The sequence below is a fragment of the Cervus canadensis genome, chromosome 6 (assembly GCF_019320065.1).
Source record: "Cervus canadensis isolate Bull #8, Minnesota chromosome 6, ASM1932006v1, whole genome shotgun sequence".
NCBI lineage: Eukaryota > Metazoa > Chordata > Mammalia > Artiodactyla > Cervidae > Cervus > Cervus canadensis.
In genome coordinates, this window is record NC_057391.1 from 4,330,754 (window position 1) to 4,356,844 (window position 26,091).

Here is a 26,091-nt window from a genome sequence, read left to right on the forward strand (position 1 = left end):
TGTATATTACAAAATGGCCACTACAGTAAGTCCAGTTATGATGTCACCATATGAAGATATTATAGAATTATTGACGATATTCCCCGCGCTGTGCACTTCCTACCTGTGACATTTATTTACAAGCTGGTAGCTTGTACCTCTTCATCCCCCTTACCTGTTATTCTCCTCTCCAGTATTTCCTTCCCTCTGGCAAGGACGACCTGTTTGTTCTCTGTACCAGTGACCTTGTTTCTGTTTCCTTACGTGGGTTCATTTGTCTTGTTTTTTAGATTCTCAATTTAAGCGAAATCATACATTATTTTTCTCTGACTTATTTCTCTTAGCATAATACCCTCTGGGTACATCTGTGTTGTTGCAAAATGAGAGATTTAATTTTTTGTAGCTGAGTAATATTCCATTATATGTATATACACCACATATTCTTTATCCATTCATTCAATAATGGGCACTTGTGTGTGTGTGCGTGCACGCGCGTGTGTGCACGCTCAGTCGTGCCCCACTCTCTGTGACCCCATGAACTGTAGCCTGCGAGGCTCCTCCATGGGATTTTCCAGGCAAGAATAACAGATTGGGTTGCTATTTTCTACTCCAGGGGCTCTTCCCTACCCAGGAATTGAATCTCCTGCATTGGCAGGCAGATTCTTTACCACTGCGCAGTTGCTTCCGTATTTTAGCTATTGTAAATAATGTGGCTATAAGGGTAGCTCAGCTGGTAAAGAATCCGCCTGCAATTCAGGATACCCCCAGTTCGATCCCTGGGTTGGGAAGATCCCCTGGAGGAGGGCATGGTAACCCACTCCAGTATTCTTGCCTGGAGAACCCCCATGGACAGAGGAGCCTGGCGGGCAAGAGTTCATGGGGTCACAAAGAATCGGACATGACTGAGCCGCTAAGCACAGCACACATAGGGAGCATGTATCTTTGCTAATTAACGTTTTTACTAATTAGAAAAGGGAGAGGCCAGGGCCAGGGCCAGTCCACCCATGAACACATTTGGCGGGTGGGGGCCGCTGGCTGCGGTGCCCTGAGGTAGCGGTGGCTAGTGCCAGCCCTGTGGTGGGCGGGGCTGTCCTGACCTTGCGGTGACCCCCCATTAGCCTGCGTGCTAATGGGTGGGGCTATGTCCCTTCCCAGCCTGCTGCTCGGCCCCAGGCGGTCAGATCCAGTGCAAACCGGTTGGTGGGTGGGGCCTGGACCCACACTAATATAAGCGGGAGGCAGGACTCTGAAACGGTGTTTACCACCTCCAGCATTCTCGTGAGGGGCAGGGGAGCTCCCACAAGTGGCTGCCGACAGTACCTGTGTCCCCGGGGTGAGTCCCAACTGCCTCCTGCCTCTCCAAGAGCGTCTCCCGAGGTCAGTAAGTGGGTCTGGCCCAGGCTGCTTTCCCATTACCGTCTCTGTCCTGGGTCCCCGAGAGTGCGAGATTCTGTTTGTGCCCTTTGAGTGGAGTCTGTGACCCACGGCCGTCCGGCCCTCCTGAAAGTAAGCCCCCCACTGGCCTTCAAAGACGCGTTTCCCGGGGGCTTCTCTTCCCCTGGCTGACAAGGCCAGAGTGGGGTTTGGCTCCTCAGCCTTGGGGAGAACCCCTGCAGTTGGGACTGCCTTCTCATGGGTCTTCCCCTTAATAGCTCAGACGGTAAAGTGTCTGCCTACAGTACGGGAGACCCAGGTTTGATCCCTGGGTCGGGAAGGTCCCCTGGAGAAGGAAATGGCAACCCACTCCAGTACTCTTGCCTGGAAAATCCCATGGACCGAGGAGCCTGGTAGGCTACAGTCCATGGGGTCGCAAAGAATCGGACACGACTGAGCGACTTGACTTGACTTCACTTCTCAGGGGTCAGTTGCAGGGGCGGGGCTTGGGGCAGCTGGTGCTGGTAGCTCTGCGGGGACACGTTAGGCTGGGTCTCGGGGGCGGGGGGTGGGGTGCGGGGTCCTGAGAACGGGAGCCCAACAGCCCTTGCGGTGAGGGGGATGCGTTGCGCAGAAACAGGAAACAGCCAGAGGCGCATGCGCGCTCTCTCCGCCAGCCTTCTGTCGCCCTCCGGCGCCCCCTGTCGGCAGAGTCAAACTGTGGGCTGCAGAACAGCGGTCCTAATGTCACACCGCATACCGCGGAGGGGAACAAGGCGGGATTTGCAGCTGAGAGATAACCGCTTAATCCCCCACTCAGGTCAGTCTAACTATTCTGGTGTTAACACCTGGGGAAACAGAGGCTTAAGGCGCAGTGCTGGGAGAGGCGGCGTGTGTGCTCAGTCGCCTAAGCCGTGTCTTAGACTCTTCAGTCTGAACTCTGAGACTAAACTCTTCAGTCGTGTCTTAGACTCTCTGCGACCCCATGGACTGCCGGCCGCCAGGCTCCCTCTGTCCCTGGGACTCTCCAGGCAAGAACCCTGGAGTGGGTAGTCATTCCCTTCCCGACCCAGGGATCGAACTCGCGGCTCTTCCGTGTCTCCTGCGTTGGGAACGCGGGTTCTTTACCACCTGTGCCACTGAGAGCAGAAGTCGGTTTAGTTTTTTTTTTTTTTTTTTTTAAGGCCCCACCGGCGTCCCGGGCCGCACCGGAACTGGCCCTGACATTATCTGCCGATTCTGAGGGGAAGCCTCGGCCTTTCTTTCCTGACCACTCCAGACTGGCCGACGCTGTGGCTGCCCTTTCTGTCAGCGAAGCTGCCCTCCCCAGAAGTGAGAATTTAAGACCAGCTCATTTACTGCCAAACCCTGTTTACTTCGGTATTTTTGTTTTGACCGTCCGCTTGAAAGTGAAAGTCGCTGAGTCGTGTCCGACTCTGTGACCCGAGTCCATGGACTTCTCCAGGCCAGAATTCTGGAATGGGTAGCCTTTCCCTTCTCCAAGGCATCTTCTCAACCCAGGGATCGAACCCAGGTCTCCCGCATCGTGGGCGGATTCTTTACCAGCTGAGGTATCGGGGAAACCCCCGACTGTCTGCTTGGAACATGGTTAATATGCTGAGAAGCCTTTTAATCCATGCCACCCTCCAAGGGGTCTTCCCTAACCAGGTGTCAAACCTGTGCCTCTTATGTCTCCTGCATTGGCATGGGAGTTCTTGACCACTAGCGCAACCTGGGAAGCCCTAATCCACAATCTTGCCATAAACCAGACAGCTTGGCTCAGGTGGTCAAGAATCCACCTGCAGTGCGGGAGACCTGGGTTGGGAAGATCCCCTGGAGGAGGGAATGACAACCCACTCCAGTGTTCTTGCCTGGAAAATCCCCATGGACAGAGAGGAGCCTGGTGGACTACAGACTATGGGGTCACAAAGAGGATAAGTTTGAGCGACTAAGTCCAGCTAACCAGCCAGGCAACTCTTAGAAATAACAAGCAGTGCTTCAGGTAGATACGTTGTTCAAAACAAAGGAAAACTTTCTAAAAATAATTTCTTAAAGCTAAATTTGGACTTGTGTTGAAACTTTAGGAGAATGCATTTAAATAGGTTGTTACTTCTACTTTGTAAACATTATCTAGTCAGATTTTTATGGAATTCCAAGAGTTCTAAAAAAAAAAAAAACTAGTTTCTTGCTGTTAAATCATTATTTATTATGGTTTATAATTGCATTTTGCAATATAGATGGTACAGAGAGTACAGTTGAAGAATATTGATACAAGTAAACTTTATTGATACAAATGAATGTGCTTATCCAAGAATATGGTTATATTTCTCACAAAAGCTTGCTATAGCTGAAATGCTGACTTCCTATAGTCTGCATAAACCATGGAAAGGATTGAAAAGGATTTTAAATCATAAATCATAAAAACGATTTAAGTGAATCCAAAGTTAATTTAATTCAACATAAATTTTAATTGCAGATGTCAAATGTGTGGAATGTATGAGTATTGAATTTATTGATGCATTTTGAATGTCCTTACTGATTTTTTCTTTTAAAAGCAATGAGTGACTTTTTTTGGTTTTTATGCATGTTTCCATTTCAAATTGGAAACTCTCCTCTGAGGAGGAGGAGAGTAGTAAAGTGAAAGTATTGCACTGCTCTTAGGGGGTTTCTCTAGGGCTTCTTAGAAGTATTTTATGGACTGTACAGCTGTTGATTAGTATGGCCAATTCTTGATTGTGCCAGCTATGGGTACAGGGGTGGGGAGACTTGGACAAAGAGTAGGCTCAGGATGGCTCTTGTCCCTAACCCCCACTTCAGCTAGAATAGCTGGAGTTTTATTGGCTCAATATATTGGGGTTTACTCTGAGAAGTGAAGTTGCTCAGTTGTGTCCGACTCTTTGCGACCCCATGGACCCTCAGTCCATGGGATTTTCCAGGCAAGAATACTGGAGTGGGTTGCCATTTCCTTACTCTGAGAAGAATCTAAAAAACAATGTGTGAAAACTGATGGGCTCTACAACCTGCAAAACCCTTTGCAGGTGTGACATCACGTTGACACTCTATAAATCATGTTGTGTTGCAGCCTCTGGAAGTTCCATACGCCCCATCTATAGTCGTCTCTCCTCTGAAATGACTCACCTTTGGCTGTAGAAGAGGTCAAACAGATTCCATTCGAGGAACACAAAACTTCTAGAGCCAGTGTGCACGGTGACTGATTTGTGGTCACCAAGAAACATCCCCTCCACATGCGCATTCCCGAAGCAGTAGGGTTATCATTTTTTATTAATCTCTTTTAATTCTGGATTAAGGTTTTGCGCCATCTGCTGGACATATTTTGCCACGCTACAAGAGAACATTTATTCTCAGAAGTGTTTTTTGAAATCTTTATTAATACTTTAAAAAATTGTAAAAGGCATGTTTATTACAGGAAATGGATAAGTGTAGGAAATAATCTAGCATAAAACAAAGATCCAGAGATAACTACTACTAATATCTAGCTTTTTTTTTTTTTTTAATACACATAAGAATATGTTCCTGGAGTAGGAAATGGCAACCCACTCCAGCTCTAGTATTCTTACCGGGAAAATTCCATGGACAGAGGAGCTTAGATGGGCTACAGTCCATGGAGTCACAAAGAGTTGGACACGACTAAAGACACACAACGCGTGAATATGTCATGATTAGGTTTGATTTGTGTTTTCAGGGGTTTTGTTTTTATTGAAGTATAGTAGGTTTACAGTGCTCTGTTAGTTCATATACATATACACACACATATTATTGTTTTTCAGATTCCTTTCCATTACAGGTCATCACAAGCTTCTGAAATAGTTCTCTGTGTTCTACAGTGGGTATGTGTTCATCTTGTTTTCTGTACAGTAGTATGTATCTGTTAATCCTACATTCCCAAATTATCCCTCCCACTTCCCCTTTGGTAACCATAAGTTTTTCTATGTCTGTGAGTCTGTTTCTGTTTTAAATAAGAAAAAAATTAAGTTTGAGATCCATACTCTGCTCATTTGGGTTGCGGCTGTAGTAAAAGGAGAAGGCACTTTGCAGATATGAGATTCACGGGGTGGGAGTGCTCTTGGGTTCTGTTTTATGTGAACCTTAAGGTTTGCTGTGCAAGTTACGCGACACAGGGATCTTCTTACCTTCGAACTTACCTGGCAGCGTGGGAGGCGGTCCAGGTGGGGTGTGGGTCAGACCCTGGGGAGAGCGTCTTACTGCTTGGATTCCCGGGAAGCAGCTCCCTGGGTTACTGGTCCAGGGTGGGCCTCCTCCCTTCTGTCAGCGATCAGGCACTGAGCCCCGTGTGCGCGTGGCTGTGACACATGCTACAGAGCTGGAGACGTCTCCTTCTCTCCTCGCTCCCAACAGCCTTTGTGTTATGTCAGTATTATGTTATTTATTTACATAAGGCTCCGTTATCATCATAGCTATATTGGGGCTATATATCTTTTATAAATATAAAAAATGATGCTCTCTTGTCCTTCCTAATTCTTTTCATCTTGAAGTTTGAAATTAAGATTACCAACTCTATGTTTTTTGTTTGAATGTTTCCATGTATTTTTGTTTATTCTTTTTTTAGTCTTTTTGATATATAATTTAGAATATTATGCTAGCAGATACAATAGAGTTTGGTTTTTTTAATTAAATTTGTCAGTGTGTTAAAAAGGACAATAAATGAAGAAATCTGTTGCTTTGAAATAAGTCCAGTACCAAAGACCAGTATATAGACAACTAACTATAACACAGGGCTTCCTTGGTAGCTCAGTGATAATGAATCTGCCTGCCAGTGCAGAAGACCCAGGTTCTATCCTTGGATCTGGAAGATTCCCTAAGGAGATGGCAACCCACTCCAGTATTCTTGCCTGGAGAATCCCATGGACAGAGGAACCTGGCAAGTTGTAGTCCATGGGGTCACAAAGAGTTGAACTCAACTTAGCAACAAACAGTAACTACAACACAAGCTTGGAAATATAGAAGCAGGGTGCTGACTCTAATTGCGCAACAGAACTGCAGAAAGAATCAGTGACATCTAGTAACAGGTTAACGGAAGGATGCAGTGACCGTGAGGCTGGGAAAGCAGACTTAGGTCATGTAACAAAGGCTGAGGATCACAAAATTCCACCGTCGTGTTGGAGAAGGAAGGTGACACAGTGTAAGGCGATTTTAGGAGGATGACCATGGTAGTCATGTGTGGAGATATCAGGAAGGATTGAAGGCAGAAAAACCAGGCTAGGGCCCCAAGCTGGCCTGGTAACTGTGTGGAGTATGAAACAGAGATGAGAATGCCTTATTCAATGAACTTAGGAATCAGAGCAAAGTGAAAAATCACACCCCGTGACTAATTACTGCTAAATAAACTTTGGACCCAGTTGTGAAAGAAATATGAGGGCAAATATATGGTTCTGTGGATCTGGCTTCCCCAGTGGCTCAGGAGTAAAGAATTCGCCTGCAGTGCAGGAGACCTGGGTTCGATCCCTGGGTCAGCAAGATCCCCTGGAGAAGGAAATGGCAACCCACTCCAGTATTCTTGCCTGGAGAACTCCATGAACAGAGGAGCCTCGAGGGCTGCAGTCCACAGGAGCACAAAGTCAGACATGACTGAAGCGACTGAGCACGCAGCACCCGTGGAGCCTTGACAGTATGCAGAGCCTTCCGGTACCAAGTAGCAGACCCTGGGGGAAGCTGGAAGCCCTTCCCTTCCACAGACTTCCAGTACGTCCTTGGCACCTGAGTGACCAGGAAGATAGGGCAGAGTGTGGAGACGCATGGAAGCGATGGTTGCTGTTGGAGTGGCAGGATGGGGAGACAGGGTGGCAGTCAGCCATGCAGTTACTGGTCTGGATCAGTAAAAGGACCAGGGACATTCCAAGTCGGAGGAATTGCAAGCCAAGAGCACATGCGAAGCCAGAAAGAATGGCCTCCATGCTATGAGCAGAGATAATCAGAAATGATTAGAGTGGGACCTCTGCAAAGGCACTGGGAAAAAAACCAAATAACTGGTGAAGAATACACAGCAGAACAAATACACCATACAGAAGAAGAAAACATGAACAAATTTCTCCATGGAATAAAAAAAAAGTTTGGAAACTTTCCTCTTTGAAATGAGAGATCAAATCAGAGATAGGACTCTTTTAAAGAGATGAATCATGTCTTATTTGTCTTTTTATCTTTCACAGGGTGCCTCGCCAGTAAGGTATTTAATCAATGCTTGCTAAGTGAATGATTCAAAGAGGAGTCATAATAGATTCCAGTGAGCTCCTCCAGTGATCAAGCCACTGGTCCTAGTTCAGGTTATCAGCTTCATTCACGTCTGAACCTTCATGGTGATTCCCACTGGGAAGTCTGTCCTTCCAAAAGTACGACTCCTAAGAGTTTCACAACGGAACAGTATCTTAATCAAACAATAACCTGCAATAATAGTACCAGACAGTAAGGATTCATCTCACTGGGATCCTTCTAGTAGAGGCTTAGATAAACCCACTGAAAGCCTGTTCCGTAGCTGCTGAGAAGGATTCTAATGCATTTAGGAAGTTAAACGAGAGAGTTTCCTACTGCAGCCCCTTCCTCAATGCTCCTGACTCTCAAAGTCAGTGACTGTTTAATTACTTTATAAGCCACATGCTACATCACATTGGGTTTATTAAAATTAATTGGCTGCAAGTAACAAATTTTCTTAATATCCCCTTCTTTCTCACATGAAGGTAGTATACTTTCTTACATGAAGGGTAAATACTCATTTGTGCTATGTTATTTTCAGTTAATAGAATATTTTGGAAATTATGTCATAAAAATCTTCCTCATTATTTTTCACAGCTGCATAGTCATCTATGTTTATAGTACGTGTGGCTACATCATACTTTGTTCAACCGCTCCTGTATGTATGGGCATTCCAATATTTCCCAGTTTAAGAAATACTACAGTAAATAAGTTTATGAGTGGTGTTATTTTTAAAGTAACAGTTGAACTCTTGAACAATGTGGGGGTTGAACTGCTGACCCTCTACAATGGCAAAGTTCTGATCAAAGCTTGTAGCCAGACTTGCATATCCAGAATTCCTCTGTGTCCAAGGTTTCTCAGAATCCATGGATTCAACCTTCAGCAGATTTAGCTATCCGTGAATCATGTGTGTGCCTGTGTTCTAAGTCACTTCAGTTGTGTCCGACTCATTGTGACCCTATGAGCTGAAGCCCATCAGACTCCTTTGTCCATGGGATTCTCCAGGCAAGAATACTGGAGTGGGTTGCCGTGCCCTTCTTCAGAGGATCTTCCCAACCTAGGGATTGAACCCTCATTTCTTAAATCTGCTGCATTGGCAGGCAGGTTCTTTACCACTAGCGTCACCTGGGAAGTCCATGGATCATGTAGTATGGCATTGGAAAAAAAATTCCTGTATAAGTACACCTGTGCAGTTCAAACCCATATTGTTCAAGGGTTAACTATACAGTTTATGTCACAAGTTCGTATTCAGATAGCTACACACTGACAAATGAATATAACTTATGAATATAAAGGATTTTACACTCCCGGAATTAACAGGTAACTGAGGAATGTTTTACAGTGTGAATTCTTAATTTTAAAAAAGCAGCCAATTTTAAATTACCTCCACTGAAGCTCTAAAAAACCTGAGAACATCTGAAGAGAGAAAATTATTTTCTTAGTCAAAGTCATGTCAAAGTGCAATATATTCAGGACTAGGAACTTTAGCAAGGTATAATTAACTTTACAAAATACTATCTTCCATTTTAAAAATCATACTGTTATCTTCTTAAAAAATGATGTAAAGTTCCTGTGAAGCTTTGCTAGTTACATGATTAATTTGCAATGCTTTAGATTTTTTTAAGCAGGCCTCCCCCCCCCCTTTTTTTTTATTGAGGTGTGGGTAATTTACAGTATTGTGTTAATTCAAGTGCACAGTGACTCAGTTATGCACATAAATATATATTCTTTTTCAGATTCGTTTTCATTATAAGCTATTGTAAGATATATAGTTCCCTCTGCTATTAAAAAAATCATTAGATTTTGCTTGAGAAACTTGAAAATAATACAGGAAAATTATTTTGTATAATTTATATTCTTTTTCAAATTGAAATAAGAGGAAGCAGTAACTTTTGAACTTGTGACACACATTTCTTAGCACTTAAATTTTTAAAAAAGATTTTCAGTTGGGACTTTTCTTGGTTGATTACAATCCATATCCTTTAGAGGATTTTCCTTCAGATTTAGAGGATAATCCCTTGTATCTGGCCCTTGATGTATGTTTGTTTTTTCTGTAGCATCTTGTGTGGTCAGATCATTGAAGAGTACATTCTCCTGTCATGCATATAAGAACAAAGCCAAACATTGGCCAAAGATGCATTTTTGTAATGTGTTATTGTCTGTGAAAAAATCTGGTACGATTTTTACCTGATTTGAGGATTGTTAATCCTTAACTGGCAAGATGGAATTGGCAGTTCTTACATGACAAGATGACGTATTTTTTATGGGCAAAATTTACTATGTAATCTCAAAAATACAGCCTTTGCCTTGTGGTTATAAAATTCAGGTCAAACATACTTAATTCTGGTACCTCCTTAAGGTTTTACATCACTGACAAAGGGATTGCAAGCTCTTATAACTAAGATTTTGTTTCCTTTTTCCTTGTTTTTGTGACAAAAGTTATTAGGAGTGAAATGATGGTTTTTACCATATAATTCAGAAATGAATGAGGCGGGTGTTAATCTCTCTGGAAAGTGGTTTAATGACTCATATCACAACATCTGAGTCCTGGTGACAGAATGATTAGAGGACTGTAATTTAGAGGTTAATGTATGTCTTAAGCACAGCTTAGAAACGTGGTTTAGTTCTCCTCTGAGACAACAAGCTTTTTCTCAATGGTTTTTAGCTTAAACATGTATATATACATATATATGTTTATATGCAATACTTACTGTGTAATCTCAAGAATACTCAGTTACTTAATGGATATAAAATTTCAGGTCAAATACACTTAATTTTGGCACCACCTTTACGTCTTGTATCCCTGCCAGATGGGTTGGAAGCTCTTGTAACTGACAGTTTTGTTGCCTTTCTTTGTTCTTTGCAAGATTACTGTGTGTGTGTGTTGTGTGTTAGTCACTCAGTCATACTCCAACTCTGCAATCCCATGGACTGTAGCCCACCAGGCTCCCCTGTCCATGGAGTTCTCCAGGCAAGAATACTGGTGTGGGTAGCCATTTCCTTCTCCAGGGGATCTTCCCCACCCAGGAATGGAACCTGGGTCTCCTGCATTGCAGGCAGATTCTTTGATGGTCTGAGCCATCAGGGAAGCCTTTACCACATATATGTATCTATAATATATATATTGGGCTGTTTACACTGAAATATAAAAATAGCTAGGAACCAATTTACTGTTAACATTAGTTGAATATCTGAAGTCGAGATATAACATTGAGCAGTAGAGTTATTAATTGTGAATTCTAGATTCATTGCTTATTGCGGATTGAAGATGGATGAGCAAATGAAATGATCATTGCCTGATTTTACATGATTTTAGATAGACTCCTGGTGGAAGAGATAGGTAACAATTAGACCCACCCTCCACCTGTTCCGTTTTTCCACCTCTCCTCCTCTCAGCCACTCTGACAAAGCGTTAAATTGTAGGAGTACCTTAGGGGCCTTCTGACTTTTCCCCCAGAGGGTTCTGTGGTTTCTCAGCAAAACAAAGGAGACAGGGCAGCCCAGTTCTCTTTGTCTGTTCTTCTTCTCTTCTTTATCATCCAGGCATAAAGGTATGTGTGCTTTTTCTTTCCCACTGCTTCAGCTTGGCAAGGCAACTCTCATTGAGAAGTAGGCACTCACAACATTGTGGAAATCATCACTGGAAAGACCCTCCCTTTCAAATGATGCTCTTGAGTCCCTCTGAGGCTGGCAGAGAGAGGAGAGGCAAAAGCAAGCCACAGGATGTCGGTTTTGAATCGATATTCCCATAGTCAATGTCGTGTAGGTAAGAGCAGAAGAAAATCGGGGTGCTTTTGTTGCAGAGTGTCGTAAAACAAAAATGAAAACTAAGAAATGAGTGTACAAGGGCCTTAGGAAAAGGACCTCCACACTTGAAATTTGGGATGAGTGGTTCTGGAGTATATTTACCAGGACACATTTGAATGTATATTTAGCAGCATCAGGCTGAAATGGCCCAGGCTACTGGTCTCATAAACCAGTTTTCTTCTTTCTTTGCTTTCCATTGATGGGGCAGAGTCATCAGGCAGATGTCTTTTTTTCTTTTTTTTTTTTATAATCCTTAAAATCTAAGGAGGAATTTAAATGTATAACTCGAGATCCAGATAATGAGTGAGGTGTGAGCCCTTCAGGGGCTTTGGTTTCATTCACTGGCCACAGAATGCAGCCTTCCTGGCACTAACAAAAAACAGAATAAAAGCAACAGTATGGTCGCCCAGCTTATCAAATTCTCTTCTGAGTGCATTTCAAATTATTTTATGTTAGCTGTTTTCACATTGTTTATGCTGGGCCATTTTGCATGTGTGTGTGTGGCAAATCTAGCAATAAAAATGTTCCTAGGAATCTTTATACATTGCACATAAAGATGTTCTAAAGCATTAACATTGTTTACCTAAAAACGCTGTCAAAAACTTGGATCAAAACTTTTAATTCTTATGGACAAAGGGCGATGGAGATTTTGTTGGAGATATCGAGCGATTTTGTGGCTTTGAATGCAATGACTCAGCCAGGAGGGAGCAGTAAGGGAATGGCCTGAATGGATCATCAGCACCGAAGTTGTTTCTTTTCCCAAATGTGTCCCTGGTGGGATTTGTTCACCTGTCAGTTATCTCAGAGATCTGTCATTTTCACCAAGAATGGGAACTTGAGGCTAGAGACAGAATGAGATTAAGATAACTTGACTCTCTTCTTCAAGGGCATTGAATGAAAGTGTGTGTGTGTTTTCTAAATGCTTTCTGAGGGGTGTCTACTGAGCGCGTCTCTGAATAAACCCCTTTATTTGCTACTGAATAAAAGTGGAGACCAACTTTTGAGCTAGAGCTTAAACTGAAGACTTTTCCTCCCTTGAAAATTTGAAAATATCCTCAGGGATAAAAGTGTTAAAAGCACTTTACCTTGTGCAAGATACCATCAGCTGACTTCAGCCACACCGTGCTGGGGGCAACCCGAAGGGAGAGTTAAGTGCTTGTGGTGTGAGTCATTTCACTGCGTTGCCCTCGATGACGGCTGCCTGAGAGTGAGCAGAAATGCGGGCTCAGGGCCCAATGCTGTTTCTAGGGTGACCTAGTTCTGGAGGCCTCCAGAGTGAGGACCTTGCCAGGGTGTATGGATCTGGAGTTTAAAGGTAAACATAATTGTCATGCTGGCTCCTATGTACGTATAGTAGTAGTAGTGTGTGTATGCTCAGTCGTGTCCGGCTCTGCGACCCCATGGACTGTAGCCCACCAGGCTCCTCTGTCCATGGGATTCCCCAGGAAAGAATACTGGAGTGGGTTGCCATTTCCTCCTCAGGGGTTCTTCCTGACCCAGGGATCAGACCCAGGTCTGTTGTTCCTGCATTGGCAGGCAGATTCTTTACCACTGGTGCCACCTGTGTGTATAAGTCAACCATTAATACTTCATCTGATTCCTAACCTGAGAAACTGGAGAAAAGCCTGTCTGTCCGGGGCTCTTCCCAGTCAGCATTTTCTGAAAGGATTTTTAAGAGTAATCTTGCCTGTATGTAACTTTCTTCTTTTCAGCTGACTTCTGAATCCAATCCTGAGGTCAGTTATGGCTCATGTGTCTGAGATGGGAACCCTTTTCCAGCACATCTTGGAGGTGTGTGCTGGGACAGAGAGGGAGGAGGAGGCGGACTTGAGTTGATCTAAATGCATCTTCCCCTGTTCCTAGTCCAGCTTTCATTGAAAAGTCTCCATGTGACTCAGGTTGATTATATCCCATCCCTAAACGGATACACTGTGGTCATCATAAAAACAAAGCCTGAAGCAGTGTAACTTCCTGAAAAGGGCTTAGTTTAGGGGGTCGGACAAACCTGGATGTTAAACCCATGTGGCCGACATGGTCTTTCTGGGCCTTAGTTTCCTCATCTGTAAAACAGGGATAGCAGTATCTAGTTCAGAGTACAGTAGTGGAATTAAATGAAATAATATATGTAGAATGCTGGTTAACAAAGTGCTTGGCACATAGTAGGAGCCTAATAATTAGCATTATTAGCATGATAGTTGTGAAATATTTATTGAGTGCTAGCTGTGTACTGGGCTTCCCAGGTGGCTAAGTGGTACAGAATCTGCCTTTCATTAAAGATGCAGAAGACGTGGGTTCAATCCCTGAGTCAGGAAGATCCCCTGAAAAAGAAAATAGCAACCCACTCCAGTATTCTTAATATTAATCTTATTTGTGTCGTGGATGCCTTTGGCCAGCTGTTGTATCTATGGACTATTTCTCAGAATGGTTTTTGTTTCTTGCTTTTTTTTTTTGTCCAGAATGATGTTTTTAATCATACAGAAAAAAATCTATAAGGTTATAAAGAAAACCAATTATATTGAAATACACTTGCCAAAATGTTAAAAAACAATTTATGTTGGTAATATATGTTCTATTGGGGCTACCCAGGTGGTGCTAGTGGTAAAGAACCCTCCTGGCAATGCAGGAGACATAGGTTCGATCTCTGGTTTGGAAAGATCCCCAGGAGGAGGGCATGGCAACCCACTCCAGTATTCTTGCCTGGAGAATCCCATGGACAGAGGAACCTGGTGGGCTACAGTCCATAGGGTTGCAAAGAATTGGACAAGACTCAGGTGACTTATCATGCATATGTTTTATTATTAATGCATCAAATCAGATCTACCATCATTTTGAAGAGATGATGAGTCCCAATAGCATTTTGACATATCCTCAACTATAATGAGTAATGAAAAACTTCTGTCAAAAGTATGACTAACACTATTGTGGTTTGTTGGTTGCCTTATAATAAAAGGAAATATCAGAATTTCAGTTAAAGATGAGTAAAAATAAATAGGTATTCTTTATTCATCCAAGTTCAAGGGCCCCCTGCTTTCTTTCTCTGGTTAGGAACCCCTGCATGGGAAATGCCAAGCAGGGGAATACATGGAGTTCTGAACCATTTTATTATTTTTCCTGGGACAGATATTTTGGACTCCTAATAAAATCCAGTTACAGTTTCAGGACCTGGTGGAATTCTACTAAAAATTACGTTTGCTTTATTCAGAGTAGGAAGAAGTAAGTTTTACCCCTAAGCTAATCTATTTGTGGAGACCTGCATTTCATGAAGGACTTGAAGGCATGTTGGGTCGAGGATTTGCATAATATATTTGTTTCTCCCAATGCAGTTAAATGAATGCTCTTTCAAAAGATGTTCTCACTTGCAAAGATGATCATTAAGTCATGTCTATTCCCATGTGGAAGAAAATTTGTTACATGAAGAAGCTAGAAGGTTTAGAATCCCTCTGGGGGCAATTTTCTAGAGGAAGCTTCAAACTGAGCCCAAGAAAGAAAGGATTCTTTGAGGATGAGAGTGATGGGGAGGCTTCTTGGAGTAAAGAGATAAACCAGAGTTCAAAGGGGAAGGCTAGAATTAGATAAGAGATGGGAGGGGTGGTCACAGGAGTGGGTAGCTCACCAGCTTTGGTGCAAGGAAAGGAATGTGGGGAGGTGAGCCTAGATAGGTCGCCAGAGTTCATTTCGATGGACCTTCATTGATATGCCAGGGATGTGGGATGTTATTGGCAGAGGGGAGTCACTGAAGTCTTCATAGGAATCAGATTAAAGACATTTCTGACTTAAGAATATCAGCATGACCACAATGTTCTGGGTAAATTCAGGGTAGGAAGAAATTGTGGGCAGTCGTTTTAGGATAAGACTCAAAACTGAGTGGAGAAAATTATACCTCTCCTAACATCGCCTGTAATTTCCTAAGGATAAGGATTCATCTGGGGAACTTACTAATTATTGCAGATCATCACAATTTTCCTCCACAAGTGGTCACCCCAGTAGGGCTGGCATCTGACAAGGAATTGATCATTTTTAAATAGTTCCGTGTGGTTTTATCTCCAGATGGCTGGGGAAATGCTCCTGAGGAATGTCTGGCTGATGAGATGTGAAATTGCATAGGGTAGTGTCAGAGCAAAAACTGCACCCGACCAAATGAAACAGGCCAAGTAGATTTTATACCATGCTATCATAGAGAAGGAAAGCCAGAACTCAGTCTGAACTCAACTCCACTGAAATAAAGGTGGGAGTGAAATATTAGAGGATTTTAGGGGGGAGATCCATGGGATGTGTTGAGCATATTGAGTAATTCCAAAGCTTGCAAATGCTCTTTTCTGTGATTAGGCCACCTGTGTTTACTAACAGGCGCTCACCACTCCACCAATGATCGAGTTAGGCGTCTACCTTCTCTCAGAGACTGACGAATGGGTTCCTGGTCTTTCTGGCTGATAACATTTCAAAGGGATAGTTCATAGTCCTTGAGAAAGACCTTCTGGGCTTGTAAAACTAGCCTTAGGAGGCTGGGAGGAGATTTACATCTCAGTGGAGCAGAGAAAGAATTCACAGTGACACATTTTCTGAAGAAAGGATGTAAGAAAAGGGAGGTCAAGGCACAGAGTCAGAGAAGGCGGAAGTTTAGTCAGACTGAGGTGAACATTACGCTTATCTGGGTCAGTACTGCTATTACTACTACTACTGCTGTCTTTGGGGTAGGTTCTGCCTGACTCATTGGAAAATACCCTGATGCTGGGCAAGAATTGAAGGCGGAAGAAGAGGGCTCAGAGGATGAGATGGTTGGATGGCATCACTGATTTGATGGGCACGAACTTGGGCAAACTCCAGGAGATGGTGAGGGACAGGGAAACCTGGCGTGCTGCAGTCCATGGGGTTGCAAAGAGTCAGACACGAACTGGCGACTAAACAGCAACACCAACTACCTGATAGAGAGTGGAAGGAAGAGTCAGTGTCAGGGATGCGACGAAAGAAGAGTCAGCATGACTTCTGACCCGCTTGGGGACCTGGAGAGGGCGCAGAAGAGCGGGCAGCCCGCGGGAGGGGCACAGACAGGGGAGCGTGCAGAGGCGGCGGTGGGATTGGAGCTTCCGGTTGGCAGGCAGAGCGGGGGTGCGGATGGACTGGTCATAACTGAGCGTAACCCTCAGGCCCTGTGTTGGAAACAGCGCCCGGCTCCCAGCATGGGTGGTTGATGAGAGAGGCGGCAGCCAGCGGGGCGGCGGTACCGTCTCTGGAGCGTGGTCCTTTCTGGCAGAACACTGCAGAGAAGCTCAGAGTGTGCATTTATCATTGGCACCGTGTGTTAGCTTCACCTAAGATGCGTGCATGCACACACACACACACACACGTGCCTGCAGAGACGTCTTGTATGTATATTAAAGTATTTCAAAGTAAATTACAGGCATGTAAGCAGCTGAGTTGTATGGAAAACTGATTGCTTCCATTTAGCACAAGTTGTGTTAGAAATTTGTCACAAAACTTGAGTGAGGAAGTTGGGGCTTTTGGAGGCAACCTGGGCAATGATTTCGGAAGATGTGATAATGAAACCATGGGAGCAGAGATGTTCACAAAGTTATTGAGGATGTGTGTATATTAACACGTCTTACTGTTTTTCAAGGAAGTAAATGTAAGTGGGGAAGAATCCAGGTCTAAGAGTTTCTAGTCCTCTTGAGCAGGAGTGGATGGCCCCAGGGCTACCTGCTCCAGAGAGGTCTGCAGTGCTAAGAACTGTCAAAGGTTCAGTTGATTTGCTCATTGAACACCAGGCCGAGAAGACGTCAGTAAAGCATTCTGGAGAAGTCAGAGGCAGGATAGTGGTAAAGAAAAAGTAAGAGCCAGGAAAGCAATGGTTTTTCCAGCAAGTCTGGCGTTGAAAGAGTAAGATGTAGGGAGAGAGCAGGAAAGTCACAGGGTTAAGTTACTCAGAATGTATGATTTAATGTGTATTTATTTTTTTCAATTACTTCTCTTTAGTGATCAGAAATGAGTGAACAATCAGGAAAAAACAATTCCATGCAAGAGAGACCTGCAGGTCAAAATTCTCCTGAGAAAACTGGCCAGATCGGACAGAAGCAACTGGTATGGTACATGGATACTATGATTCTGTGGTATTTGGGGAGTTCTCAATTGAGGAGTCTCTGAGTTGCTTTGGATTTGGGTGGGAAGGTGGCCGCATCAGGATTCCATGGGAAAGATCTCTGCTCCCTCATCTACACCCTGCTCACTGCCAGGGTGGTCTCATCTCACCTGTCTGCTCTGTGCCTCTCAGTTCCCAATGTCCTGTGCAATAAAGGCCTACCCTTGGAATAGAATAATTGTAAAGAATATGGTCAAGTATTTTCATTTAACAAATCATTGTGTTTTCCCCCCATGATACACTAATCCTGGCTCTAAAACTTGGCCCATGTTAACACATCTAACCCTTAACACGAGTTACTACTGTTAATCCATTTTGCAAAGGGAGAAACTGAGTCTTAGAAGTAGGAATGTGCTTAAAGCGCCCCAGGAAGAGTGGTGGAGCCAGGGTTTGAGCAGAGACACCTAGTCCCTCGCTGCGCTGCAGAGAATAGTAGATGATGCTGAGCTGTGTTTATTGCACACCAATACTTAAATACAGAATTGCTTCCTCAGGTTGTCTGTAAAACAGAGCCATACACACCAACCAGAATGAAATTTAAAGAAACATACGCATATTCTTTTAGAGTGACTAACAAAAAACAAAAACAAACAAAAAAAAATAGAGTGACTAGACTGTTTATAAAAAAAGCCTGAGGTTCTGTTACTAATTTGTTACATTGAAAGTTTCCCTTTGGTTAGAAATGTCCTATTTCACATATGCGTTAACCTGAGTTTTTTGGGGCAACTCAGATTACTTTCTTCTAGCAACTTTTGAAAGAGCATTCATTGTCTTCCCTCCTGATATGTGTGCTGCATGATCAAAATTAGTTCTCAGGATTGACTGAAGCATCTTTATTACTTGCCTTTCCAGTTTGTTGTTGTTTAGTCGGTAAGTCGTATCTGACTTCGATCTATGGACTGTAGCCCACCAGGCTCCTCTGTCCATGGGATTCTGCAGGCAAGAATACTGGAATAGGTATCTGTCCCCTTCTCCAGGGGATCTTGCCAACCCAGGGACTAAGCCCACGTTTCCTTGTTGCAGGCAGATTCTGTTCCCGCTGAGCCCACCAGGGAAGCCTCAGTTTCAAATTACGTGTCTGTGTTAGTCACTCAGTCGTGCCTGACTGTTGTGACCCATGCACTGTAACCCGCCAGGCTCCTCTGTCCTTGGGGTTTCCCAGGCAAGAATACCAGGGTGGGTTGCCATTTCCTTCTCCAATTCAGATTATAAATATCCCCAAACAGATATTTTGAAAATTTCCACTAACACGCTAGAAAGTCTTTCAAGCAAGAGTTTTCTTCCTGCAGTCTGGCTTTGAGAGAGGATCCCTCAGGTGGCTGTATTCTGCATCGATACCCTGGTGGGGTCCACACCCCCAGGGCAGTGAGCTTGGAGACATTCCCTAGAGCAGCAGTCCCCAACCCTTTCGGGACTCATTTCATGGAAGACAATTTATCCATGGACTGAGGCGGGGGGGGGGGGGGATGGTTACAGGATGATTCAAGTGCATTACATTTATTGTGTGCTCCTATTGTTAATTACATCAGCTTCACTTCAGATCATCAGGTGTGAGATCCCAGAGGTTGGGTACCCCTGTGCTGGAGCTTGGGAGTGGAGGGCTCTGTGTGCTGTGTCCTCACTATGTTCTGAGATACTTTGCCTGGGGGAAGGGCTTTTACTTCATCCCCACCAGTTTTGTGAAGCCAAGAGGTGTTTTCCAGGTTTAAAGGAAATTCTTCTGTTCCCCCTTGTTTTTCATTTTTTAATTATATGTAGTTTTACACTATGTATTTGTTAATTCAGAAAGAATGACCTCATATGAAAAATTTTACATCATCTTTTGAAACTAATCAGATTAAACTGTTGATTTCTCTAGGTAAAGAGCTGAACCGTCATGCCATTGTGGTAAAAGTTACAGAAACTTCATCCTGATGCAATGTAAAACAGAAAATTATCAGATTCTTAATACTAACACATTTTATTTGTTTCATAGCAACAGATAGAGCGGCAGTTAAAATGCTTGGCATTTCAAAATCCTGGACCACAGGTAGCTGACTTTAATCCTGAAACAAGGCAGCAAAAAAAGAAAGCACGAATGTCACAGATGAATGAGTATTTCTCTGTAAACTCCAAGTAAGATCAAGATTTATTATATTTGATCTGTGGGATTATAAAATGCATGAGTTCTCCTTGACAAAGTAATTAAAGGTTGCCTCTTTTTTATGATTTAAAAATGTATTTTCTGTGCTTGCTTCAGTAGCACGTATACTAAAAATGTATTTTCTAAAGTACAATATCACCCCATATGTCTGGAAGTTAGCAATTTCAAGAAATAAATTGTAATCCCCAATAAGGGATCAATTTTTAAAAAATATGCTTCAGAATTCCTTGCACTGGAGTATTAGCTGTGGTATGAAAGATAATTAAAATGAAGAAAGGTATATAATTATGAAGGGCTTCCCCGGTGGCACTAGTGGTAAAGAACCTGCCTGCCAGTGCAGGAGTCATAAGAGACATGGGTTCAGTCCCTGAGTCAGGAAGATCCCCTGGAGGAGGGCGTGGCAGCCCAGTCCAGTGTTCTCGCCTGGAGAACCCTGTGGACAGAGGAGCCTGGTGGGCTGCAGCCTACAGGGCTACAGAGAGCTGGACGTGACTGAAGGGACTTAGCGGGCACGTGTCGCTCTGTAACCTCTAGGTGGCGCTCAGGGGCTCCCGGGAACGCTGGTCCTTTGTGTCTCAGTGCAGGAAGAGTTCAGTGAGAGGCAAAGTGATGGATCAGAAGTGATTCATTAGAACAGGATGCTTGGAAGGGCTGTGGGCAGGCGAGAGGGTGCCAGGCCCGGAAAGGAAAAGTGAGGAGGAGGGAAAGACCGCCTTCTTCCTCGTTCTCAGCTGTCTCATCAGCTCCTCCGCCAGGCTGGGCAGGGGGTCTTCTTGTCCCTACTTGGTCAAGCCAGGACTGTCATGGCACCATGGAACAGTTATTTCAGGCCTCAGTGCAGTGAGAGCCTTTCATTTGGAAATGTCCTCTTTCCAACAGTGACTGTTTTTATGTATCCAGAGGGCACGTCCTAGGGGTCGTTAACTTCCCGAGCTCCCTGGGCAGGATGGGCCTCCTGCCGCCCCTGTTTCATTCTTGGGGGCATGTCTCATGCTGCTGTTGGACGGTGGTGTTGCTAAGCAAGCCTGCTTTATTCAGTGATCGTTCACTTACAGGGGTCTTCCACACTTTCTTTACTTACGGTCCTCTAGTGAGGTTAACAGTTTAATCACCTACTTTGTCCCTTTATCTGTCCCTTTCAATCAGGAGAAATAATATACCCATAGGAATGAATGCAAGTATCAGAAGGGCACAGAATATCACAAATTCAATTATTGCTAGCACATCAGAGGCATAAATTAAGAAGACCATAAAGAAAAAGGTTGATATATTTGACTACATTAAAATTAAGAGTTAATGCCCTTTGCAAGATACCCTAAAAATAACGAGAGAGATATCACACAGTAGGAGAAGTTATTTCTGAAGGAAAAGATAACCATCCTAAGAGAAAAATGAACCAGTGAATAGGTATTTATTTCATAGAAGAAACGGCTTTCTGGGTAGCTCAGCCAGTAAAGGATCCGCCTGCAATGCAGGAGACCCCGGTTCGGTTCCTGGGTCAGGAAGATCCCCTCGAAAAGGGATAGGCTACCCACTCCAGTATTCTTGGGCTTCCCTGGTGGCTCAACTGGTAAAGAATCTGCCTGCGATGCAGGAGACCTGGGTTTGATCCCTGGGTTGGGAAGATCCCCTGGAGAAGGGAAAGGCTTCTCCAGTGTTCTTGCCTGGAGAATTCCCGTGGCAGAGGAGACTGCTGGGCTGCAGCCCATAGGGTCACAGAGAGTCAGACACGACCGAGCAACACACACAGGCACGCACACATACACAAAGGCTAGTGAACACTCAGGATGCTGAAGCTTCCTTATCGGTACTCTGTGGGAAGTACTGCACTGCCCAGATGGGTGAAGAGTTTCGTCTTCTGATATCACTGTTGATGAGGCCATGGGACATGAACAAGTGTAAAATAGGACAAGCACTATGTGAAAACAGCTTGCATTGCCTGTGCACCTTATGGCCTAACACCTTCACTCCTGGGTGTACATACTGGAAAAACCCGTACATGTACAACAGGAGACATGTTCAACAAACTCATCTCTGCAACAGCAGAGAAAATAAAGCAGTAATAATCCAAATGCCTATCCATTATGGAAAAGATAAGTAGCTGGTAGAGTGGAATACATATAAATGTAAAAATATTTGAATATAGCTACATGCACTACCATGGGTGAATCTCAAATCATGATACAGAATTCAAAAAGAAAATTACAGAAGGGAAAATGCAGTGTGCTTGGAGATACATACACATATGGCATCAGTCAGTCAGTCAGTTCAGTCACTCAGTCGTGTCTGACCCTTTGCGAGCCCATGGAACGCAGCACGCCAGGCCTCCCTGTCCATCACCAAGTCCTAGAGCTTGCTCAAGCTCATGTCCATTGATGATGGTGATGCCATCCAACCATCTCATCCTCTGTCGTCCCTTTCTCCTCCTGCCCTCAATCTTTCCCAGCTTCAGGGTCTTTTCCAATGACTCAGTTCTTCACCTCAGGTGACCAAAGTATTGGAGTTTCAGCTTCAGCATCAGTCCTCCCAGTGAACACCCAGGACTGATCTCCTTTAGGATGGACTGGTTGGATCTCCTTGCAGTCCAAGGGACTCTCAAGAGTCTTCTCCAACACCACAGTTCAGAAGCATCAGTTCTTTGGCACTCAGCTTTCTTTATGGTCCAACTCTCACATCCATACATGACCACTGGAAAAACCATAGATTTGACTAGATGGACCGTTGTTGGCAAAGTAGTGTCTCTACTTTTTAATATGCCATCTAGGTTGGTCATAGCTTTTCTTCCAAGGAGCAAGCATCTTTTAATTTCATGGCTGCAGTCACCATCTGCAGTGATTTTGGAGCCCCCCAAAAATAAAGTCTCTCACTGTTCCCATTGTTTCCCATCTATTTGCCATGAAGTGATGGGACCGGATGCCATGATCTTAATTTTCTGAATGTTGCATCTGAATGATGCATATGGCATCACAAAAAGTAAAACAAGGAGATGAGATTCCTTTTAGCTAAGTGGAGGGATGCAGTAGGTGGGGCATAAAGAAGATGTCAAAGATGTGACACCCCTTCATTAAGCTGGGCAGTGGGCACGTGAAAGTGTGTTTTATTGATCTATGAATGTGTCTTGTACATCTTTTGTACATATAATAGCTTAGACTCTTAGAGCGGATAGCATCAGTGGGCAGGAAGCCAAGACCCGTCTTGACATCTGAGTCGTGGTGGGGAGTGTTTGGGTGAAGGCGCAGGGAGCTCAGAGGCTGAGCTGGGCTCTGCCGGCTGCGTGGCTCCCCATCCTTGTCGTTCCCATAATAGATTTTCCATCTCCTTGGCTACTGACACCTGTGTTTCCTGTTGCGTGTAGGCGCTCTCATTCCTCAGATGAAATGCTTCCAGTGTAAGTCCTCATTGGAAGGCTGTCCTGCTACATTGAGATGATCAGGCAAATGTGTAGTGCCCCTTCACCTTCTCCGCTAACAGGGAGGGGAGGTAATGCTTGGGGACCCTGGGTGCGGAAGGTCAGAGCTTCACAGCCTGTCTGACTTCAGCTGGGAATCATGGGTGCAGGCCCTACATGGGGACTTTGTCATTCTCGGGGTTTCAAGCAGCTCCGTATGCAGGATTTGTTTCAGACGGTTTGGTTTTGAGAGGGTGGCAGAGTTCTGGTGGAAGACTTCTGCTTCCTGGACTTGCTGTAGAGGCTGAAGGCATCAAGGGTCCTGTGAGGCATGAGGTCGATCTCTTGTGTCCTCCACTCGTCGCGTTTCCTGCCCCACACTGGGTGAAAGACCGTGAGACAGGGACAGAAGCCGGGGCCTCAGGAGGCGGTTAGCAGAGGCGGCTTGGGTTTGCCTGTTCTTTCAGTGATGTCGGTGTAGTAACTGGCAGTTCTGACGTGTGTTTGAGTCACTCAAAATGTGATTGTGCTCACACAGTGCTTTTTCCGTTCTTTCTCTTTCTAAAATCTATTTATCTCCGACTGCACCGGGGCTCTGCTGCAGCACGTGGGCTTTCTCCGTCACAGCACGCCGCAGGGCTGGGCCCCTCGGGCAGTGCCTTCTCTCGTCGGGAGCGCAGGCGCTGCAGTGATCGGGCCTCGGGCACTGTGACTGGCAGGCTGAGTTGCCCCGCAGTATGTAGGATCTCAGTTCCTAGACCAGGGATCAAACCTGTGTCCCCTGCACCGGCAGGCAGATTCTTAACTACTGGACCACCAGGGAAGTTCCTTCCTCCTTTTTTTTAACAGTTGACCACTATTTTTATTTGATGTATTTATTTATTTGGGGCTACATTAGGTCTTGGTTGCTGTGTGGGCTTTTCTCTAGTTGTGGTGCTTGGGCTCTGTAGTTGCAGCTCTCAGGCTCGAGAGCAAAGGCTCAAGACCAGTGGCCAGCATCTTAGTTCCATGACGAGGAATCTTCCCGCATCGGGGAAGGAACCGTGTCTCCTGCATTGGCAGGCAGATTCTTCACCACTGAGCCACCAGGTGAAGCCCAGTTTTAGGTAAGTGGAGTGCTTCTTCTTACGAAAGAAAAAAAAAAAAGAATGTAGTAGAAAAAAATCCCATTAAGAATGGTTATATTTCTAAGTGAAATTCTGTAGAAGGAAGCTTTCAGTAGCTTTCAATCAGCTATTCCTCACAATTGGCTTGGGTTGGATATCACACCCCCAGCATGCTAGAAGGATGGAGCATCGCTCTCAGTGACAGCCTGACTGCATTGGTCAGGGAATGTATGGACTGAATTTCCCAGGACATACTGCCTTCTAAAGTTCTGAAGGGCGCCTGGGTCATCTTTAGGGTTCTGCTTCTTCAGAACAAAGGGAGCTCATTTAGGCAGATTGCTAGCGCCATTCTTTGCCTCTGCAGAGTCGTGAAGAAGTATGACAAAAGTGGCAGGCTCATCTGCAACGACGCGGACCTGTGCGACTGTCTGGAGAAGAACTGCCTGGGCTGCTTCTACCCCTGCCCCAAGTGCAACTCCAACAAGTGCGGGCCAGAGTGCCGCTGCAACCGCCGCTGGGTCTACGATGCCATCGTCACCGAGGCCGGGGAGGTCATCAGCGAGCAGCCGTTTGACATTCCCGACTAGGACGCAGCCCTGCAGGGTGATCAGTTTTCTCTTGTTTGCTTAAGGTTAAGCCAGCCTGTGTTTCCTGGGTGAATTTTAGGACTGGGGGAAACAGTGTTTAAAAACGTAACTTAAGACTCATGTTCTCTGAAGCCACAGAGCTGTGTGGAACGGGCCCGCCTTCTCCAACCTTCCTGCTGTGACATCTCGGTTCCTCCCCTGGTAACCCAGGAGTGAGCCCCGGGGTGGTTATGAGTACCAGCACCTCCATCACTATTCTGCGCTAGATTAAAAGTCCCTTTCCCCTTTGCTGGTGCCTTAGGAGACAGAGTGTGAGGGTTTTCAGAATTCTGTAGCTGCGAGCTTGTCTTGACATGCAACGTGGAGTCACACATTCACTGTCGTTAGTTACCCTTAGGCTCTTACACATCCCCAGTTCTAGATAGCACTGCTTTTTGGATTGACGTGACACTGCATACCCAGGCTCATTTTTTGTTGTTACTGTTTTAATAATAATAAAACAAAATCTGGTAATACTTGGCAATGTTTGTGTTAAAAATTTGTGTTTTACTTGTAACGTGGAAGCGGGACTTGAATATTCTAAAGGTCAGTAGTTTACCTTGTTTTTTCATTTCAGGATCAGTATTTTCAGAATATTTTTTCAAAAGGAGAAATCTTGAGTTACTTGATGAAAGCATCTTGGCTGATTGAGTGTGTTGATACCTGACTGAGTAGATACATGATGTGGGTTTTTTCAGCTCTGATACATGGTAGGAGGTTTATAGAGACTTGGACTCAGCTTCCTTTGAATGTGTTTTTCTGAGTCCTGTTTACTGCCTCAGTGGTTCTCATCCTTCAGTGTGCATCAGAATCACCTGGAAGACTGGGTATAGGGTAGAGCTTTCTGCCCCACCCCCAGCTTCGCATTTGCTAGGTCTGGGGCAGAGCTCTGGAATTTGCATTCCCCAGGTGAGGTTGATGCTACTTCTGTGGAGACCTGAAATGTTAGTTTTCAGAGGTTTTTTTTCCCTGCATAATCAGTTTCAAAAGTAGTTATTACTGCACAATGCCGGGGAAGGTTCATGATAGTTCTGGACTTATTACTTAACAGTACGTTTTGGGACTAAAGTAACAAAAAGCCTGCAAGTCAGGCTGTGACGCCAATATTCCTGTACATGTAGCAGGAAAACTGACTCTCTTTCTCAGAATTTACTAGGTTTTCCAGACTCAACTTTGTGCTCTATGCTTCCACTTCACTGCCTTTAACCATCACAGCCCTGGAAGAAAGAAATCAAATCACCCAAGTTAGATCCTTTGAAATGCCCATCAGGAACACGTAGCCCTGAGACCAGTCAAAAGGAATGGGGCCC

General features: G+C 44.6%; 1 protein-coding gene across 5 annotated transcripts; it reads left to right on the plus strand.

Moving 5' to 3' along the window:
* Positions 1 to 1,169: 1,169 nt before the first annotated feature.
* On the plus strand, positions 1,170 to 25,265 carry ARL14EPL (ADP ribosylation factor like GTPase 14 effector protein like). Of its 5 annotated transcripts, none has more exons than XM_043472823.1 (5): positions 1,170 to 1,356; positions 2,538 to 2,685; positions 17,356 to 17,460; positions 19,494 to 19,633; positions 24,520 to 25,265. In XM_043472823.1, exons 3-5 carry the CDS (start codon positions 17,365 to 17,367, stop codon positions 24,740 to 24,742), a joined length of 459 nt encoding a protein of 152 aa, XP_043328758.1. In that variant the 5' UTR covers positions 1,170 to 1,356; positions 2,538 to 2,685; positions 17,356 to 17,364; the 3' UTR covers positions 24,743 to 25,265. The 5 variants fall into 5 exon arrangements, with proteins under 5 accessions (XP_043328758.1, XP_043328757.1, XP_043328756.1 ...); XM_043472822.1 differs by lacking the exon at positions 2,538 to 2,685 and adding an exon at positions 5,142 to 5,201; XM_043472821.1 differs by lacking the exon at positions 2,538 to 2,685 and having other exon boundaries at positions 1,170 to 1,312.
* Positions 25,266 to 26,091: the final 826 nt, after the last annotated feature.